The sequence below is a fragment of the Hippoglossus stenolepis genome, chromosome 10 (assembly GCF_022539355.2).
Source record: "Hippoglossus stenolepis isolate QCI-W04-F060 chromosome 10, HSTE1.2, whole genome shotgun sequence".
NCBI classification, from domain to species: domain Eukaryota; kingdom Metazoa; phylum Chordata; class Actinopteri; order Pleuronectiformes; family Pleuronectidae; genus Hippoglossus; species Hippoglossus stenolepis.
Window position 1 is genome coordinate 7,035,012 of NC_061492.1, and position 21,751 is coordinate 7,056,762.

At 39.9% G+C, this 21,751-nt stretch overlaps 1 protein-coding gene across 1 annotated transcript; it reads left to right on the forward strand.

The window, feature by feature from the left end:
* The first annotated feature begins 15,148 nt into the window (after positions 1–15,148).
* Positions 15,149–21,096, forward strand: zgc:101744 (Receptor expression-enhancing protein 6-like). The gene is made up of 6 exons (XM_035168431.2): positions 15,149–15,302; positions 15,418–15,551; positions 18,755–18,848; positions 19,222–19,360; positions 20,086–20,254; positions 20,472–21,096. Exons 2-6 carry the CDS (start codon positions 15,437–15,439, stop codon positions 20,507–20,509), a joined length of 555 nt encoding a protein of 184 aa, XP_035024322.1. The 5' UTR covers positions 15,149–15,302; positions 15,418–15,436; the 3' UTR covers positions 20,510–21,096.
* The last annotated feature ends 655 nt before the right edge of the window (positions 21,097–21,751 follow it).

Consider the following 21,751-nt stretch of genomic DNA (forward strand, 5'->3'; position numbering starts at 1 on the left):
TTTATGAAACTGAGAGGAAGAGGTGTGAGTGGCGCAATGGACATCACATGAAGGAACTTTCACTTCTGTGTCTGACTTTGAGATTCTGGGTCTGCACGCATGAGAGTTGTCTTCAAGGCTTTTGCAAATATTGAATGTGATTTGTTAATGGGCCTGTTCTAAATGCAAACCAAGAAAAATGTGTCAAAATCCCTAACCACGTGATTTTATTCTCAACTAAATCCTTAGCTGTGACTGAACACTGGAAGAAATAGGGAAGCTTTATCTGGGAGATGCTCTCCTCCAGAAATGTCCTTCATGTCTATAGTAAGTGCACACTGCACTCTGCAGCGGTTCACCATCATCAATAACCATCATGGGTGTGAGAAACTGATTTTGTTTTGTTACATTTTCATTTTAGTAACTTTTGCTCCAAAGCAACCCAATAAGTGCATTCAACCTTGGGTACAAACACAGAACAACAAAGAATCAAGAAAAGTAGAATTTCTTCAAAAGCCAAACTTTACAAAGAAAGTGCTATAATTAAGTGCCATTTAAGTGCCTGCACTATGTATTTAGTTTAAGTTTGCCTTGATGTAGTCAGAAGGAGTGTATTTGTTAGTTCACCAGTGGAAGAATATTGTAGACTGTCTGTGTGTGTCACAGTGTGTGAGCTCATTCCCACCATTGCAGAAGAGCCTGGACAGCGAAGCGGTCGTGAAATTTTTTGTTAGTGTTTAGCCATGATGAGAAGAGAGGAGGCAACAAGCATTGGCAGGAGTGCAGAGGCGGGGTGGCAGGCACCAGGAGTGCTAACGTTTCAATATGTCCTGGATATGGAAAGCTGGACGATGTCGTTGCAACCGCGATTGCTCAAGTACTAATATTTTTAGCAGGGCGGGCAGTCACTGGTAACCAGTGAAGGAGAAATGGAAATTAGTGTAAAAGTGAATTTAAGGTTAAAGACCGGTCAGGCTGCTGCATTCTGGATGACTGCGGGGTCGGATGCTGGCAGTAGACTCCTGCCGGGAGGGGAGTTCTGTGGTCTCAGGAGTAGTGGTGACCTGGACCCAGAACCTGCGCACTTGCTTCACAATTTGAAGAGGGCGTGTTCTCCCTGATGTTATTCACAGCATGTATCTGAGAAACGTGTTATTTTGCAGTAATGTTGGCAAGTAGGAAGTTGACTGTAGTGTCACACCCAAGGTTCAATGCATCTAGGTGAAGACTGCTCCTGAGTTATCTGTCAAGTTTCTGTCATGTTCAACCTTTCATCACCATGCCCATCTGGTCATTTCATAGCTCTGATATCAGGGGAGAAAACCAGAAATGAAATCGCGTCATCACGACCTCCAGTGTTAAGACGCCGGTTTTTATTAGAGTATTCTCGGCCTCGAGGGTACTCTGAGTATCAATCAGATAATCTTATTGTGAAAATTTTGAAAGATATCAAACTCATTCGATTACTTTGTAAATAAACAAAGTTTATTTATCAGATTCCATTAAACAGAACAAACTAAATACCTTTAATAGATAAAAATAATGTGAATAAGGAAAACTATGAAGAAGTAAATGTGAGACCACAAAGACCTTAGTTAGATAGACTGTCTATATAGAGGTATGGGTGTCTGATTACTATATAATGATATATAAGGTTTATATAGATTTGAATACAGTCTATTCAGCCAACATCTATATATAGATATATGCAGTTTATATAGAATATACGAGTCATATTTGATGTGATAGTATATAAGGTCTATGATATAATACAGTCTATTGATAATCTCAGAATATATTTATCATTATAATGCTATATATATAATATAATATATTATTGAAAGCCATATTTATAAACAGTCTATGTAAAAGAAGGATGACTAAATATATAAAGTATGTAGAATCTATGGAGCAATCGCACGTATCTTCGTAATCTTTTCTTCAACTCATTATAACGGTCCAATGCTGTATTGTATTACTTTGAAACAAGAATAAATATTTCATGTTCTCATGTCATTTTGTTTTTCACATTTCTATTTTCACTATACAAATAAATATATCATCCATAACATCTGCTTCCTATTTATTTCTCTGCGGCAAAAGATATTAATAGCAAATCTGTATTTTACTTCTGGCAAGACAGTAATTTCTCTTGACGGATCTTGCATGAAAGCCCATGTTTCTGACTTCTGGGTGAACATTGAGGCAAAAGCTGAAAATCACAAAGTATCACATTAGTGGTTGTGGACTTTCCTCATAGCGTTCCTTGTGTTGTCAATAAGTATTAGAAAGTAAGTTTATAATGAAAACCTGAAGATTAAGTAAGAGTACACACATTGTATGAAGTTAATTAAGTATTCTGTTCCCATCCATGTTCTGATGTGTTTGGTGTAATAGTAACTACACTTTAGTGTGTGATTATAATAATCCTTATCCACTATTTGATGAAGTGTAACTGAATCCTGATGACAATTAAGTCGAAAAAATGTCGACGGCATTTTAATCATCAGGTAAAATTGATAAATAACCACGAATTGTTCAGTTATTTACTGGTTTAAACATGGATGTACGGATTTATGAAGCTCAATGTGTTTTCGCATCCCCATCGTCATATTATTCTCTGTGTTTGGCTATGAATTTTCTATTGCGAACTCATTCTAGCAAACAACTAGTTGGGGCAGGTTTCGATACGGCCTTCCGTTTGCAACTGCGTACAACTGCGGCAGTCAGCGCGTGCGTTCGCTGCTCCGCCAGAAGAATCTGTGAAGCTGTTGGGACTCCGGGGGCGCTTCAAAGGGATGACTTTGGGGCCTCGAACCAAAGGACCTAGAAGGAACCTGCATTGACAAACTTTACTACAAAAGAACCACCTTGAACAACATCCTACCAATCTTTTTAAACAAATAATATATAGTAAAACCACTGTGCATCACATCATGGTGGTAGTAATAAGTTGGCTTCAACACCCCCACCACCTCCAGAGCTCACTGCACACCCACATTTGGAGCGTTAGTCTTCTGCTCAAAATCTAAAATGACAAGATTAATTTATGGGAACTTTTGTTTTGGAAGATTTCCTGAACATTAAACTTCTTGAGTTTTGTTTCGGTATGTTTTACTTCATTGTAGCTCATACTTGAGACTTGTGTTAATATTCACACACCTGGACCGAGATTATTCTCTGTGCACGGCTGCAACAGACCAATTTCCACTTCGAATCAAATGAGAAGGTTACAACTCACTGGCTCACGTCACTGTGTGGACTTCCATACTATTGCAAACCGAGACAGTATGTCTCCAACATCTTCTGGCCTGGACACACGCTGATGGTTAAGGTCAGAAGCAGAACCAGTGCCACTACCACTGAATGAAGAGGAAGTTCTGAATGCTGGGGTTGATTACTCAAGGTATGCTAAACTTGAAGACGCAATCCAGGTTTCTGCTGGTATGGGACAAGCAAATACCATAAACGCACAGGGTTGGTTTGCAGTCAATAATGACAGTGAATCCTGAGTAAATGTCAATAGAGCGAAGTCCCCAGTCGTCTGGCGGCGTCACTGCACACCAACACCGTCTTATTAATCAGCGGAGAGGTGAGAGAGAGAGGGCGCGAGCCAGCGCATCCGTCACTGAAATGTTTGCTGGTGGCGAACCTGTGAAGCCGCAGCGACCAAAGCGTCGAATGAGAGGTGATGAAGTCATGGTGGTTGTGGTGCGACTGACCAGGTGCAGGTCCTGCAGAGTTGAAGTCACGGGACTATGCACTTCTCGAGTTCAGTGGGGATCATTCAAGCGATTGCAGCCCTCTCTCTCTATAAATAATTCCCTCTGCTCTGAAAGCGGACTGAAGGTGACGTGGGACACAAACTCAGGGCGTTACTGTTTGAATTACACTAAATATGAAAAGCAGAATTGAGGTAAGTCAGCATCTGGATTCTGGTAATGTCCTTTCGTGATGCAAACTATGTATTTCATTCCCTTTTGAATTACAAGAGGTGAGTAGCATTCTAATAAATTTTATAAACATTGTTTATTTCTTTTAACGACATCCTATTTATTTGCAACTTTTAAAATGATGTCAAACAATTTTCGAAATATTAATTGTAACAAAGTTAAAATCGCTTTTACAAATATATAGTGTTCAAGAAGTAACAGAAAATGTTTAACAAAATATTTTGTTTTTATTATTAAATCTTGGTGAAGTTTCAAGCCACATTGGCTCAATATAAATATTAATTATTAAAATTAGCCTTAGTTTCAACTTAAGAACAGAAGTGTTCTTCCAAGTGAGACAGACTATTGTTCACGGTGCAGGAAGGATTTTTGTGCGAGAACGCTAATGATCATCACTGTAGATACTTCGGTTGCGGAAGAATAAGCTTCGACAAACATTCGTAAGTATAAAGATTTTTACTTTAATTTCTTTACACATCCAAATAAAGAACAAAGAACTTGATCAAGTTCAGAGATTGACTGGCTGATAATTTTGTTTGTATTTTATCAATCTAAGGTAATCTCATATCTGAAAAATGCAGATCAATATTTATTGATCGTAATCAGTTATAGATTAACCAATTATAGAAACATATATAAGCTCAAATGTTTCTCATCCCTACACCTACATGCTGCAAGTATGATTTTTATTCCATGCTTCAACTTATTTAAGTTGAATTTGCTCAAGCTTCCAAACTAAATCATAACCCTATTTAAAAATGTTTGGTTGAAATAAGTCAAACATATTTAACGAAAATCAGATGTTAATTTTGCAAACAGGATTTATCGATGAATTACAGCGCTCGGCTTTGTGTTCTGCAGCTTACATGGTGAAGTGAAGAGCAGGCGACAAAGGTTTGAACTGTTTGCTGCACAGTGTTTTCAGCTTTCTGTGGTTCAAGCAGAAAGAAAATCATCTCGAGGCAAGTTATTCACTGTGCCGTTGAAAGCGAGGCAGTGAGCGTCCTCAATAATCATCAATAATCATTGTCAGTGAACCTTCTCAGCCGCATTAACTTGCCAGACCCTGCGACTGGTAGTTGTGCTAGATGAATGATATTCCAAGCCAGTAAAAGTTCTTCTGGCTTCATTTTACCATAACGTGAAATATATATGCGTCATTTTCCGCTCATCCTCATCCCTTTGTCTTTTCTCCCCCTCTCCAGCCGTTATTGGTGGCTTGCTGGCTGCATCCTCCCCACTCCAGTGAAGAGCTGCAGCAGGGCAGTGCCACTGTGGTGTATCTGTGAGGCACCCTCAGCCTGGAGCCTGAGGCTGGTGGGGGCAGCAGCAACTCCTCAGAGTGTCTCTCACAGCCAGAGGGGTCCTGGGAGGCGGCCACTGCAGCTGGGCTGGCACCATGAGCTTCCTGCAGATCAGTGGAGGGAGGCGGGCTCAGTGAGCTGTGAGGGCCAGTCTGACCGGACAGAACCCCACCAATCGCTCCAAACCCTGGACCCTGACACTTTGCTCGGGTAGAGAGGCGACCAGGATGGGTCATTGTGCTCTACCTGTGGGTCGATGTGGTTACATGTGTTCTACTGCAGCTCTGCATGTCTTCATGTCTTTTCTTCAACTCATTATGACGGTCAATGCTGTATTGTGCTACTTTGAAACAGAATAAATGTTTCATGTTCTCATATCATTTTGTTTTTATTCACATTCTACCCACTTTAATAAAACTCGATATATCTATCCTGCTATCTATTCTAGGTTTAATTTTTCTGCATAAAGATATTAATAACAGAAATCTGTGTTTTATTTCACTTTCAACAAATCAAATTTTCTCTTGTGTGGATCTGCATGAAAACCATGTTTCCCGACTTCTGAGTTGAACATTGAACAAATGATGAAAATCCACAAAAATGCTCGGTGGTAGTTTGTGGGACTTTTCCTCCTTAATTCTTATTATTATCAATGAAAGTGACAAGAGTAAAGTTTATAATGAAAACCTGAAGGTGAAATTACCACATTTTAACATAAAGAGTTAATTAGGTATTCTATTTCCATCATGTTCCAATGTGTGAGTGCTTGTAGTAGCTCCACCTTTTTGAATGTGTGATTATAATATCATCATATCACTATTTGATGATAACAAATCTAGTGACAATTAAAATTAAGTAAATAAATATCTGTCAGCTTATTTGGTAATCAAATGAAATTTGATATGCTCACAATTGTCAGAATATTCTAGTTTAAACACAGGATAATACTGATTATTATGAAAACTCAATGTGTTTATAATACACATCATTATATATTACTCTGTGTTATTACTTGTGAATTTTCTGTTTAGAACTCATTCTGTGAAAAAGCTAACTTGTATAGTTGAAACAGGTTTTGTTCTAGCTCCGTTTACAACACCGTGCAACCTAAACTAGGTCAACATAGCATTCACTGTAAAGCGAAATCACCATGAAAGCTCATTTGTGGGACTCCCAGTGATTTCAGGAGACTTTAGGGCCTCAGGCAAAAGGGGACCTGAGGCCTACATTGACCCAAACACCCCCTAAGAAACACATGAACACATCACTGATCTTCAAACAAATATTTCTCATCAGAAATTTAAGTACCCCAACACCACCACATAATTCATCTACACACACACACATTTTAGACGTTCTAGTCTTCAACTAAAAATCAAAAGTAATGACAAGAAGTTAGTTTGCATGGGGCTTTGTTTGGAATTTCTGAACATTTTAAAACTGTGGTTTGTTTCAGTTGTGATTTACTTCATTGTCAGCTCTGCTTGAAGACTGTGTTGTGTTCACTTGGACAGATTATTCTCTGTGCAGCTGCAGCAGAGACCAGTTTCACTTCAATTGAGAACTGAGGGAGGTTTTGTCACGGCTCGTCACTGTGTGAACTTTTCCATCACTCAAGAAATTGCCGAGACAGTAATAATCTCCAGCATCTTCCATACAGACACCTCACAGTGGTTAAGGTGTAGCTAGAACCAAACCTGCCGCACAGATCGTAGAGAGGTTCTGGATATAGAGTTGATGTGTGGTATATAGAAAGCTTGGGAGCCTGTCCAGGTTTCTACTGGTACCAGGAACATATAATCACCAGAACTACCCATAAGCTCTGGGGTTGGTTTTAGTCCAGTGTGACAGTGGATCCTGGGTAATGTCACGACTGGGCTGATCACAGTCATCTGGCCGCTGCATCCTGCACCTAACCCACCAAATCATACATTAATCAGCGGAGGTGAAGAGGAAAACAGGCAATAACATCACGTCACGAAATGTTTGCTGGTGGCTGAACCTGTGAAGCTGCAGCGAATAGCGATCCAGATGAGAGGAATTGATGAGAGTCCTTGGTGGTTGTGGTCGACTGACAGGTCTGAGTCCTGCAGAGTTGGAGTCACAGGACCCCATAAAGCTTCTCCCAGTTTCATTTGGAGGATCAGCTGACGATGCAAAACCTCACCCTACTCTATGGAAATGATTCACTCTGCTCTGAAGCCGGACTCCAGAGGTGGCGTGGGACACAAATCAGGGCGTTATATTTGGATTTACCTAAATATGGCAAATTGAGGTAAGTCAACATCTCAGTTAAATTGTGTCACTTTCTGTTGATGCAAATATGTGTATTTCATTCCCATGGTCTGAGGAGTGGAGAGAACTGAACAATGAATTAAAAAAACATTTGTTTTAATTCTTTTGAAACATCTGTTTGTTTGGCTTTCAAATTATGTCCAAACTACTTTTTTGAAATATTAATTCATGACAAAGTTAAATCGCTTTTTGTCTCTCAATGTTCTGAGAAAGTAGCTCAAAATGTTTAACAAATATTTATTTTATTTTTAAATCTTATTAATTTCCAAGCCACATTAGCTCAATATAAATATTTAGTGCTAAATTGTATGGTTTAGCAGAACAAGAGAATGACTCTTCAGTAAGACAGACATTGTTCCGCAGTGCAGGAGGATTTTATACGAGCTACCTAATGAGTCTGTATCACACTGTGGACTTTCAGTGGAGGAACGACCAAACTCGACATTGACTGTAAGTACAGGAATTTACTTTGTGCATTTATAACATCAAACAATGAACAAATTTGATCAAGTTCAAAAATTGACTAGCTGATAATTTTGTTGAATTTTTATCAATCGGGTAATCTGTATCCTGAGAAAAAATGCAGATCAATATTTATTGATACGTCGTCAGTTATGTAGTTAATACATTTATAAACATACTAAAATAAATGTTCATCTATTTTCATGAACAATGATGATTTTTATTCACGTTTAAAACGTTTTAAATAGGAATTTATCAAACTTCAAACTAAATCATAAACTGTTTAAAAAATGTTTAGTTGGAGTGATCAAACATATTTTGCTTTAAAAGTCAGATGTTGAACATAAGCAGGATTTTATCAGTAGATACAAGCTCAGCTTTGTGTTCCGCTTCATGTGGTGAAGGAAGTGAAAGAGCAGGCGACAAAGGTTTGAACTGTTTTCCTACCAGTGTTTCAACTCTTCAAGTTTAAACAGAAGAAAATCATCTCGGAGCGAGTTCCATTGCCATCACGCGTTGAAAGAAACGTGAAAGGCATGATCCTCCAGCATGTCATCAATAATCGTATCAGTGAACAACTTCTCAGCCGCATTGACACTTGAACCCCCTGCGGCACGATGGTCTGACCACTAGTGAATGATGTTCAACAGTGAACTATATTTCATTTATAACATACAAGAAATCACCTGTGCGTGTTTTCCTTCATCTCATCCCTTTGTCTTTTCTCCCTCTCTCCAGTGGGTGTAGTGCGGCCCACCCTGACCGTCCTCCCCCTCCCAGTGAAGAGCTGCAGCAGGGCAGTGCCACTGTGGTGTGTGGCCAGCCGGCGGGGCTTCCCCCTCCCAGCCTGGGCCTGGGCTGGAAGGTTGGGAGGCATGGCTCAACCTCCTCAGGGTGTCTCACAGCCCGGGGGTCCTGGGGAGGGCGGCCACTACAGCTGGGCAACAGAGCCTCCTTGCAGATCAGTGGAGGAAAGGCGGAGGGCCTCAGTGAGCTGTGAGGCAGTCTGACCGAGACAGAGGCCTGCCGCTCAAGCCCTGGACCTGACAGCTGCACCCGGGTGATGAGGAAGCGACCGGATGGAGTCATTGTGCTCTGCTGTGGGTCGTGTGATTTTACATGTATTCTGCAGCTCTGCATGTGCTGTGTCTTTCTTCCAACTCATTTATGACAGTCCATTTGTGCTGTATTGTACTACTTTGGAAAACAAAATAAATATTTCATGTTCTCATGTCATTTGTTTTTCACATTTTCTATTTTACTTTATTAAAAATAAAATATATCATCACATAACTTCTGCTTCTATTTTATTATTCCAATGATGACAATTATTAATGTAAATCTGTGTTTACTTCTACTTTCCAGACAGTAATTTCTCTCGTGTGGATCTGCATGAAAACCATGTTTCATGACTTCTGAGTTGAACATTGAACAAAATGATGAAAATCACAATAGCATCACTAAATAGTTGCTGGGACTTTCCTCTATCATTCTTCAGCCCATCGTGGTGACAAGTAAAAGTTTATAATGAAACCTGTTAAATTAAAGGAGAAATTGCATTGCTTTATAAAGTTAGTGAAATATTCTGTTTATCCGTATTACCGTTAATAACCGAAGTGTAATGGGATACACTTTTGAATGTGTGATTATAATAATCATCATATCACTAATACGATAAGGATGTAAGCAGAATCTGAAATTACAGTCAAAGTGCGATAAATAAATATCAAGCAGCATTTGGTCATCATTAAATTGATAATAATACAATTGTCGAATTATTCTGGTTTGAAAGCTTGCAGGATGTGCAGTTTGTGATGTCAATGTGTTTTATAATACATACGTTATATTCTCTCATGATTATTGTAGTTTTCTATTAGAACTCATTCTGTGAGAGCAACTAGTTGGGGCAGGTTTGATACAGCTCATTTCTTTGCATTACGCTCAGCCAGTCAACCTAGCGTTCTGCTCACTCAGAAATCACCATGAAAGCTCATTTAGCCAGGACTCCCAGAGAGGCTTCGAGACTTTCAAAGGCCTCAAACAGGACACAAGAACTACATTATTGCCATTTTCTCCCTACAAAAAATACATGAACCTGTCATTAATCTTCAATCGCTATTTTATCATCAAAATTAAAAAGTGCAGACCTGTAAAATAAATAAATGATAGTGAAGTAATAAGGTTTATGTTCCAATCCTACCATACCTCAGGCTCATCTTGCACACATTTGCGTGTTCTAGTGTTCAGCCTAAAAATCTAAACCAACCAGTTAGTTGCATGGGGCTTTGTTTGAAGACCTCTGAACATTTAAACTGTAAATTTGACTGAATTATTATTTTACTTCATTGCCGCCGCTCTACGGCAATGAATGAAAGAGCATCAGAGGAAATAGTTTCAACATCATGTGGAGGAAAATAAAGAAAACACATTTCCACCACGTTCAAAATCTCTCACCCTGACTCAGAAAAACCAGCATGACACTCAGAGTTACTGTCAACATCATCCTGATGCAGTTTCCTGTGTGAGTGCGTGAAAACGTTTCAGACTCTGTGTGACTTTAACTCTGAGGAGCAGCGATGCATAAAATTCATGCAAAATACATTTGAGTGCACCTGTCTTTATGAAACTGAGAGGAAGAGGTGACGCTGAGTGAGAACATGTGGACATCACATGAAGGAACTTTCACTTCTGTGTCTGACTTTGAAAAGTTCTGGTCTGCACACATGGGAGAAGTTTGTCTTCAAGGCTTTTTACCAGAAAACCTTTGAATGTGATTGTTGTTAATGGACTATTTCATCCCAAACCAAGAAATGTATCAAAATCTAACCACGTGATTTTGTTTCCTCAACTAAATCCAACTGCGACTGAACACTGAAGCCAGGAAGCTGCTCTGGGAGTAACTCTCTCCCTCAGAAATATCCCTTCATGTCTATAAGTAGATGCACACTGCCCCCTGCTGGCAGTTCACCATCATCAATAACTCCATCATGGTGTGAGGCTGATTTTGTTTTCTGTCCTTGTTCAACCTTTTCATCACCATGTACATCAGTCATTTCATGCAGCTCTGATATCAGGGAAAGAAGTAAGTAAGTACGCGTCATCTGACCTCAGTGACCCCAGGCCTCTGTTTTATTTAAGTATTCTCACCCTCTGAGAATACTCTGAGTATCAATCAGATTAAATGCGACAGTGAAGTTTACGAGTATCAGGCTCATTCGAATACTCTGTAAAAAAAAAAAAAGTTTAACATGTCAATTGCATTAAAACTGAGCAAACTGCATCTGCTAATAAAGATAAAACCATGTGAATAAAAAGAGCTGCAAAATGCATCATGAGGCCTAAAGAGACCTTAGTTAGATAGACTGTCTATATGAAGATATAGACAGTCTGATTAATATATAATGATATATAAGGTCTATATAGATTTAAATACAGTCTATTGACTATCTGTATAAAGATATATGCAGTTTATATAAAGATATATGCAGTCGGATTGCTATATGATGATATATAAGGTCTATATAATGGTAATAATAAGGTCTATTGAATGTCTAAATAATATATTTAATATATTTATTTTGTTTCCTCAACTAAATCCAACTGTGACTGAACACTGAAGCCAGGAAGCTGCTCTGGGAGTAACTCTCTCCCTCAGAAATATCCCTTCATGTCTATAAGTAGATGCACACTGCCCTCTGCTGGCAGTTCACCATCATCAATAACTCCATCATGGTGTGAGGCTGATTTTGTTTTCTGTCCTTGTTCAACCTTTTCATCACCATGTACATCAGTCATTTCATGCAGCTCTGATATCAGGGAAAGAAGTAAGTAAGTACGCGTCAGTACAGAGACAGCCTTGGCAAAAGTCACTAATGACCTTCTAATAGCTTCAGATCAGGGATTTGTGTCTGTCCTCGTTCTGTTAGATCTCAGTGCAGCATTCGACACAATTGACCATCAAATTTTATTACAGAGGCTAGAACAGTTAATTAGCATTAAAGGAACCGCCCTGAACTGGTTTAAATCATATTTTTCAGATAGATTCCAATTCGTGCAAATTAATGATGAGTCATCTGTGCGCACCAAGGTTAAGCATGGTGTTCCACAGGGCTCTGTGCTCGGCCCAATTTTATTCTCATTATATATGCTTCCACTAGGAAACATTATCAGGACACACTCGGTAAATTTCCACTGCTATGCGGATGACACCCAGTTATACTTGTCAATAAAACTTGAACAATGTAATCAATTAACTAAACTCCAAGCATGTCTCAAGGACATAAAAACCTGGATGACCCGCAATTTTCTTCTATAAACTCAGATAAAACGTTCTAATACTTGGCCCTAAACACCTTAGAGATACATTATCTAATGATATAGCTGCGCTAGACGACATTGCCCTTGCTTCCAATGAAACAGTCAGGAACTTGGGAGTGATCTTCGATCCTGATTTGTCCTTTAATTCACACTTAAAACAAATTTCTAGGACCGCCTTTTTCCACTTCCACGTAATATCTCAAAAATCAGACATGTCCTTTCTCAAAAAGATGCAGAAAAACTAGTCCATGCCTTTGTTACATCCAGACTTGATTATTGTAATTCCTTATTATCAGGCTCCAGCAGTAAGTCGTTAAAGACTCTGCAGCTCGTCCAAAATGCCGCAGCACGTGTCCTGACAAGAACAAAGAAAAGAGACCACATTTCTCCAGTATTAGCTTCGCTACACTGGCTTCCGGTTAAATCTAGAATAGAATTTAAAATTCTCCTCCTCACCTTCAAGGCCCTTCATAATATGGCACCATTATACCTCAAAGAGCTGATAGTATCTTATCAACCCACTTGAGCACCGAGCTCCCAGAATTCAGGCTTACTTGTCGTCCCTAAAGTCTCTAAAAGTAGAGTAGGAGCCAGAGCTTTCAGCTATCAAGCCCCTCTCCTATGGAATCATCTCCCACTTTCAGTTCGGGAGGCAGACACCATCTGTACGTTTAAGAGTAGGCTTAAAACCTTCCTTTTTGATAAAGCTTATAGTTAGAGCTGGTACAGGCTTGTCTTAGACCTGCTCTTAGTTATGCTGCTATAGGTCTAGAAGGTCGGGGACACATGACACTCGGAGCTTTTCTTTCCAGCTTCTCCTTCCTCTTCTCAATCGTTATCACATCAAAGAAATTCATATCTCATCAATACATGTTACTGACTTGACTTCTTCCCCGGGGGTCCCTTTGCCTTATCGTCCGCAGATCCAGGGCCGCAGCTGTGGCCACATCGTGGATTATGATCTGTGGATCGCGTATCAGAGATCGTAATGGTGGATCCAGTATGACGGATTCTGTATCGTGCTGGCTGATCGTGATAATAATGACGGATCCTTTATCGTGTTGGCATCTGATAATGGTGGTGGACCACGATCGAGGTGGCAGCTGATGATGGATCCTAATGGCGGCAGTGGACAATGACTGTGGACTATAGTGGCATCCGATCTTGATGGTGGATCATGATCGTGGTGGCAGCTGACCATAGACTATGATTGCAGCAGGACTGCTTGATATATAGTATTTCTCCTCAGATACTGGACCGTTACTGACAATAATCTGTCAATTCATTGACCTTCAGTTATGCTTCAAAATGTTTACCCTTATCAATGCTGCTAAAACCTTTATCTTGATGTTCTCCTTTACACTTGACATCTATTGCACTTCTGTCCGTCCTGGGAGAGGGATCCTCACATGTGGCTCTCTCTGAGGTTTCTACCTTCTTTTTACCCTGTTAAAAGGGTTTTTTAGTAGTTTTTCCTTACTCTTGTTGAGGGTTAAGGGCAGAGGATGTCACACTCTGTTAAAGCCCTATGAGACAAATTGTGATTTGTGAATATGGGCTATACAAATAAAAGTTGATTGATTGATTGATTGATAACCTCAGTGACCCCAGGCCTCTGTTTTATTTAAGTATTCTCACCCTCTGAGAATACTCTGAGTATCAATCAGACTAAATGTGACAGTGAAGTTTACGAGTATCAGGCTCATTCGAATACTCTGTGAAAAAAATAAAGTTGAACATGTCAATTCCATTAAAACTGAGCAAACTGCATCTGCTAATAAAGATAAAACCATGTGAATAAAAAGAGCTGCAAAATGCATCATGAGGCCTAAAGAGACCTTAGTTAGATAGACTGTCTATATGAAGGTATAGACAGTCTGATTACTATATAATGATATATAAGGTCTATATAGATTTAAATACAGACTATTGACTATCTGTATAAAGATATATGCAGTTTATATAAAGATATATACAGTCGGATTGCTATATGATGATATATAAGGTATATATAATGGTAATAATAAGGTCTATTGAATGTCTAAATAATATATTTAATATATTTATTTGTAATATATATAATATAATAATATATTATTCATATATTCATATAGAGTCTATATAAAGATGTTGGCGGTCTATATAAAATATGTAGAAACAGAAACAGAACGTCTCTATAAATATATGTGTCTATATGTCTTTAAAAGTCCACAAACAATATGTATAAAGATGTATACAGCCTATAGACTGTATACATATATATGCAGTTAATATGAGGTTGTATACATTCTACAGACGTCTCTATTAATATATGTGCAGTCTATATGTCTTTATGAAGATATACAGTTTATATAGGGTCCACAAACAATCTATATGAAGATGTATACAGCCTATAGACTGTCTCTATAAATATTTATAGTTTATATAAAGATATATAGAGTATATACTGTATATCAAAACACAGTCTATAGACTGTCTGTATAACATATATGCAGTTTATATAAAGCTATATAGAGTATATATATATATATATATATCAAAACACAGTCTATAGACTGTCTGTATAACATATATGCAGTTTATATAAAGCTATATAGAGTATATATATATATATATATATCAAAACACAGTCTATAGACTGTCTGTATAACATATATGCAGTTTATATAAAGCTATATAGAGTATATATATATATACATCAAAACACAGTCTAGACTGTCTGTATAACATATTTGCAGTTTATATAAGGATATGTACAGTCTATATATCTAAACACAGTACAAAGACTCTCTATATAACCGTATGTATAAACACAGCCTCCACAGTCGATGACTCAAACCGTTTCTTTAATCACCTGCAGCAGTGAACTTTACTCAGCGCAGCTCCGTGATTGGTCAGCGGGTGGTTTTCTGACTCCTCCCCTCACTGTCAGTCATTCTGCAGCCGACGGCCCAGAGAGCGGAGCGTTTTTCTGGCGAAGCAGCGAGAAAAGGTTCGTGAAAAAAAACACACAAACCCTCCGCGTTTTTATTCTGTCTTTAAAAAACCCGCAGCTTCGACGTGTGTGACGCGGCCCCTGTGTCTTGTGCTGTTTGTGTGGACCACAGGAATCTGCCAGGCCCCAGAATGAGTCAGTTGAAGGAGCGTTTCGTGACTGTGCTCCACGAGAAGAACTTTGTCACCGATCTGCTGGCGACGCTGGAGCAGAAAACCGGGGTGAAGAGGGAATATATCAGCCTGGGTATGTCCACGTCTCCGTCTCTAACCCTTCTGTACGCGTGTCCACGTACTTCTGACACGCTGGACGAGGGTCCGTGAAGCAGCTCGAGGCCGAACACCCACAGTCTTCATGTTGAAGCAAACAAAGCCGGCGTCAGTTAGTTTAGCTGAAAGTCACCAGACTGTCTGTGACCGCTCACTGTGGTTTCATGTCCTGTAGCGGGCCTCGGTTTATCACCACACTCAAATACCAAAGTTCACATTCGAAGATTGGAGGCTGCTATTTAATCCGCCTTGCACGTGTGCACCTATTCCAGAGTCAAGTAGGTTCCCACATGCAAGGGAGTTTGCTCTGGTGTGTTTGGTGCAGAACATAGTAGGTCGAATAGTGATAATAAGTGAAAGCTAGACACAATAAAAATCGAAAGATGCCAACAGCTGTGCAGGAGTAAATGTGCAAACTCAGCAAGTAATGTGTAAGTTCAAAGATGGAGTGCGCAATGTTTTCATCATTTCATCATTGCAAAACTATTATCTTACCCACGGATTTCGCAAACATCTGCAGATGCATATTTTGCAAGTGTGGTGTCGCAATTCGATGTGATGCGATGCGTTCAGTGTTATTAAAGTTTGAATAAACAGGCAACCTCACTTCACTCTGCACCCTAGACTGTTTATAAAAAGCTCTGCACACAGCGTCCTGGCACGGAGTCAATAAAGAAGTGACAGCATATTGTGGAAGTGTTTGAGGAAGACTCACTAATGACGAGGAACAATAATGCTGAAGTAGCTCCGAAGCATAACCACACAGGCCAAGAGAACAGCCCATTCCGTAAAGGCATGTTTAGAATGCACTGCACTAGTACATGATAATATTGAATGAACTGCCTCTTAGTATTTCAGGACCAACCCCCCCCCCCATCTCCCAGGGGTATTTTTGTCACGTCCTCAAATATCCAGAGCCAGGCAGAGATATTCAGGGGGACTGGTTATCCAACTGCAGGCTGCTCTCTCTGTTAGCTCTTAAAAGTCTCCTTTTGACAAGACTGCTCTGTAGTCACTTTGCACATCAGGAGTCAATGAAGAACGAGCACCTTGGGCTACATCGGCAACATGTTGTGTGCGATGACAATGGGAAACGCGTTAGCCACGGTGACCTACATTCAAACCACTGTTTGTCTGCTTTTTACCCAGAATTGATCTGTGTTGAGAAGTGAGCCACTCGCATTTGCAGTCAAACAAACATTATTATGTGAACGTGTGAACGTTGATGCCGTCCGTGAAATGTTTTGTCTGCATTCGGATCTGGAGCAAAAGCCTGTTTGCAAATAAGCCTGAATATCGTGTTTATTTTCAGGTGGAGTTTTTAAAAGGTCAAACGCATCACTTACGAGAGATAACCCCAATGTCGTTGTCTGACTGATTTGAGGCTGGTTTTGACACTTGAAAGCTCCGTTCGCTCGATATTAATGGACAACCAAGAACTCGTTCAGGCTCATATTAAAACAGGCTCATAGTTTGCAGCCTATTCTAAAATACCCCAGGCACATAAATTCTGAACTGCAATTTCCAGGCTCTTATTAGCTGACATTTCCTTCATTAGTGATGCATGTTTCATAGGCTAATTACACCTGATATATACGTCAACATCAGCTTTAATGAAGTATCATTTAGTAAAAGAGCCCCCGTCAGAGGCAATACTTTCAACACAGGATTAATAACAAAACTTTGATATGATCAAAAATGTCAGTTTAGCAGATTCTGTCGGTGTCGCTTGGAGCTCACTCTGCTTATAAAAACTTTTTTTTTTCATTCCTCATATGCAAGCAAACTGGCTCGCAAAGCAAATACTGAGCATTATATGCAAATAGCACTTCCCTGTCCTGTACCCTGCAGTTAGCAGAAGGTGGAACCAGACAGATTATACCTGTCTGCTCAACTATCTTGTTAATGAGGCAACAGCCACAGTCATACTTTGGCCACACTGCAGGTTTGTTCACAAACATGTTTACTGATAATGGTTTGTGTAAAAAAAAAAAACATTCCTTCCACGTTGGCTCACCTAAATACCCTGTTGTACTTTGCCTTGATCCAGTCATGTCCGTTGAACAGTTACAAAACAGTGTGACCGGCCTCCGTTTAGCCGAGAAACGTCTCGGGTTCATGCTGACTCCTCTGACACAGGGAAGTGTTAAGACTATTAACTGCTCACTGGAGCGGAGAGGCCTCATCTCCGCTGTGTGTGCAGCCAAACTCCCAGAGCAGGATTTGTTTGGCGATTCAATGTTTGGAGGAACTGGACTTAAATTGAACAGTCATGCAACTCTGTGATGAGCAGTTACAGTCATACAGCGCATTATGGGATTAAACAGCTGTACAATGGCTTTTTTTATCTCCAGTCTATTCCTGAAGAGAGACCAGCTTTTATTTATTGCTGTGGATATGCATCATGTCACATGAATGCATTTATTTTCAATTTCCTTAGAGCAGTGCAGCGGTTGCTTACAGTTTAGAAGCAGATGGCCTTCAGTTTTAGAGATGTGTGTGACAGTTAAAAAAAAAAAGACCCTGCAGTCAGCTTTTTATTATTCATCACCAGTATAAAAAATTATCAGTTTATGATTTGCCTATGCAAAGTGTCTGCTCATGTCAGCAGTTATCTCTTCCATTCCAACCAGTTCCTCCAGTTTCCTTGATTAAAGCGAGCTGGACAAGACGGGGAGTCACGTGGATATTTGTGTATTTGTCGGGACAAACAAATGAGATGTAAAGAGCTCAAACAAGGATTCAAACAGTATCAAAGTGTGATTCGGATAGCTGCATGAATAGGACCCATTCACAAACCTGTCTTAACATATTAACGACATCCTAGGATATATCTGCATTAGCCCCACATTGTCCATCACACATGCACTGTAATAGTAAAAATTGAAAAGCAGTTGTGTTTGTGGAATCTTTCACATGCATGAGACGTGTCAGCCACAGGAGTGTGTGAGCTTTGTATGCTCTTCCACTGGAGGATTTGTATATTGGTGTTTGACTTGTGTGTAGGACTCCTCCTAATCCTGGTACTGTGCAGCCCTGACATCCTGCTCTCAGACAGTCTGCTGAAAACAAATGAACACTAGCCATGTTTGTCAGGTAACAGGATAGCCTCGCCCTCATCCTCCTGTCTGGCCTTCTGTTCTCACCTCAGTGCTCCCTCTCATTTTACTCCCTCTGCAGGTGCTCTGAGTTTCCTCGGGCTGTACCTCCTGTTTGGACATGGAGCATCGCTGCTCTGCAACCTGATTGGCTTCCTCTATCCAGCATATTTCTCGTATGTATGACGTATGAATTCAATAAATACCAAAGCCAAAACTATGTGCAGTAAATCAACACATTATTAACATTCAGGTTTGTATCATGTATAGACTTTTTGTTAAAATGGACGCACACCCCGGGTCCAGAAATTTAAGTCAATGCAGAAGTGCCTGAAACTTGTATTCTCTTGAATGACCAATAGAGGGCGACTGCAAAACGAAGTCTATGAGAAAAGGACTCTACTTCTTACTTGATTTATAACGAGAGTAAAGGTTTTTCTTAAGAGTTCATGGTCTTAAAATCGAGTGAGTTAAAATTTTTTATGGACTGTTTTTTACGTTGGGACCTCTTCACTCTCCTTAATCAAACATGTCCTCCCGTCCATTCAGCATTAAGGCCATCGAGAGCAGTGTGAAGGAGGATGACACCCAGTGGCTGACCTACTGGGTCGTCTATGGGCTATTCAGCATCGTTGAGGCCTTCTCTGACATCTTCCTCTCCTGGTTCCCCTTTTACTATGCTAGCAAGGTAGGCTGACCTTTAAGCCAGTGTTTTTCTTTTGGGTGATATTTGGTACCAATTGCTTTATACTTTAACTCTCTACCTCCTCTGTATGAAGTTGACAACTTCCTTTCTTACTTGGGTCACGATCAACCCGTCCACAAAATTTCATGAAAATCTGTTCCACAGTTTTTTTTAGTTATCTTGCTGGTTGACAACAGACGGCAGTGAAAACATAACCTCCTGTGGCCAAACATTCTGATCTCTCTTTTAAGATCTTACGAGGCAACAGCTTTCTAAATGTGCTTATGTCATCGACGTCCATTTGCACATATATTAAAATACATGATTGTAAAATATAATGTAGAAAAAGTCAAGTATAATGTATAGTAGAAGCATTAAATGTATGGAACTGGGCTGTGATATTCCCATCAGTTCCCTTTTTGCCCTGGTACATGAGTTTGTCCCAATTAGCTGAACTGTGTTGTAAATGACATCCTGAGACAAAGTGACCTCACATATCAGGAAGTTCTGCTTTGACTGTTTGAAGTCACCTTACTGTCCATTTTGTTTCAGCCCAGTCACCGTGATCCTTATCGCTGTGATTCATTAACACCGCTTGATTTCAATGATTGCACTTCTTTTTCCTGTGGTATCACATTTGCTATTAATAATCGTGCTATTTCAATATTATGTAGACAGGAAGTTACAGCAGCCAAATATCTGAGATCTGCCAACTGCTCTTCCATCAGTGTTTGTTCCTGATGTGGTGTATGGCCCCAGTGACGTGGAACGGTTCCGAAATCATGTACAAGCGCTTGATCCGGCCGTTTTTCCTGAAACACCAAGTCGCGATGGAAAACGTGGTCAGCGATCTGAGTGCGAAGGCCAAGAACATCACTGACGCTGTAACGAAGGAGGGTGAGACAACCACAGTGTACATGTTCGTATAGCCACACTCACATACTGTATGTCCTGAAGCTGTGCATTCCGACAGCAGGCGAACTTGTGAGTCACCTCACATTTTCACACTCTAAAAATACATCACCGAACACAGTCATCAGTTATATATGAATCTGTTATTTTTTTTATCTTTTGGCAAAAATGTGTGTTTTTCTTTCTCTGTTTGTTTCATCAGCTGTTAACCAGGTCCTCAACCATGACAAGAAGCAGTGAGACACATTGGAAGGCTTTGTGTGTCTATGTGCGTGTTTGTGTAGTTGACTGAGAGACTGTTTGTTTGTCGCTCCCTTCCGTGATGAATGATGACCGTCCCCCCGTCATGAGGTGAAATGAAGCTTCACACTCATCCATGTCGCTTTACTGCCATCGGCACTGCTAAGACAATCTGTGAAACTGTGACATTTTAACTAGATCTTGTTTTCTTTCTTGTTGTGTGTCACTAAGTGGGAAGATGTGGGGTGATTGTGTACCAGCAGGTCTCAGCAACACTGGTGATGTCATCATTATCTTGTCCACTTGAGCCGTTTGAGCCAGAAAACTGATGCTGACACTCTCACAGGAGGAGGTTGCCTTAAAAACAGCATTTTCTAACATTCTTAAACTTTTACATGTCGTCAGTGTCTGCGTTGCTCTTTTAAAAGCCTTATTGTCACCATGTGCCAAGCAGAATTCAAAGTCTGCATGAGCCTGTGTGATGGTTCTCACTCTGTTTAACTGGATGACTTCTGTCTTCTGATATGTCTTAATTTATCATCTCATGGTGTTGAAACAGTAAAACTGGAATCCTGTCAAACTGAAAATAATGTCTTCGTGTCTGACTTTAAGCTTTCAGATTCATTTCGGTTTCTTCTGGGGCCGTCTAGTCAAGCAGTCTCATTCCTCACATATTGGGGAAATGGGATTTTATTTGGTCCAAATTACAATGTTCATGCACCACTGATTTCTGTAATTGGTTTTTATAGCAGAGGCGAGTCGGGGAAATGGTGTTTCTGGATCCATAACCTCAGCGGGTTGGATTGTCATTCGTTTTTTCAGCATTAAATTTTGCTTATTCATGAACTTTATCTGCAGTAATTGTAAATGGAGCCATAACTTCTTGCTCTGTCTTGAGACATTCCAATAACATCTAAAGAAATGTCCTTTTTATTTATTTTTTTTTAAAGATTTTTAGCTTGAAATACATATTTTTGCCACAAATTTTGTAGACGCAGTTGCAGATCATTTTAAATTGTAGTTCTTTTTGTTGTGATGGAGAGAAATACAAATGCCATGCACAATTTCCCTCCCATCTTACGTATCCACTTGATCTTTTAACCTGTCGCCCTCGAGTACATTTACCGGCTTTCAGACAGCCTAACCACCCACACATTAATTTATGTTTGGCTCTGTATTCACGCTTGAGGGGCTCTGAAAGGGAGGCTCTTTTGTGTTCGTGCAGTGGATGTAATGCATGGG

What these genes read in the sequence shown, in the direction of transcription:
- zgc:101744 (XM_035168431.2), top strand. Translation starts at nt 15,437, where the DNA reads ATGAGTCAGTTGAAGGAGCGTTTCGTGACTGTGCTCCACGAGAAGAAC. An exon ending in GAGGGAATATATCAGCCTGG is followed by an intron (nt 15,552 to 18,754) that starts GTATGTCCACGT and finishes CTCCCTCTGCAG; the next exon opens with GTGCTCTGAGTTTCCTCGGG. An exon ending in CTCTATCCAGCATATTTCTC is followed by an intron (nt 18,849 to 19,221) that starts GTATGTATGACG and finishes CCGTCCATTCAG; the next exon opens with CATTAAGGCCATCGAGAGCA.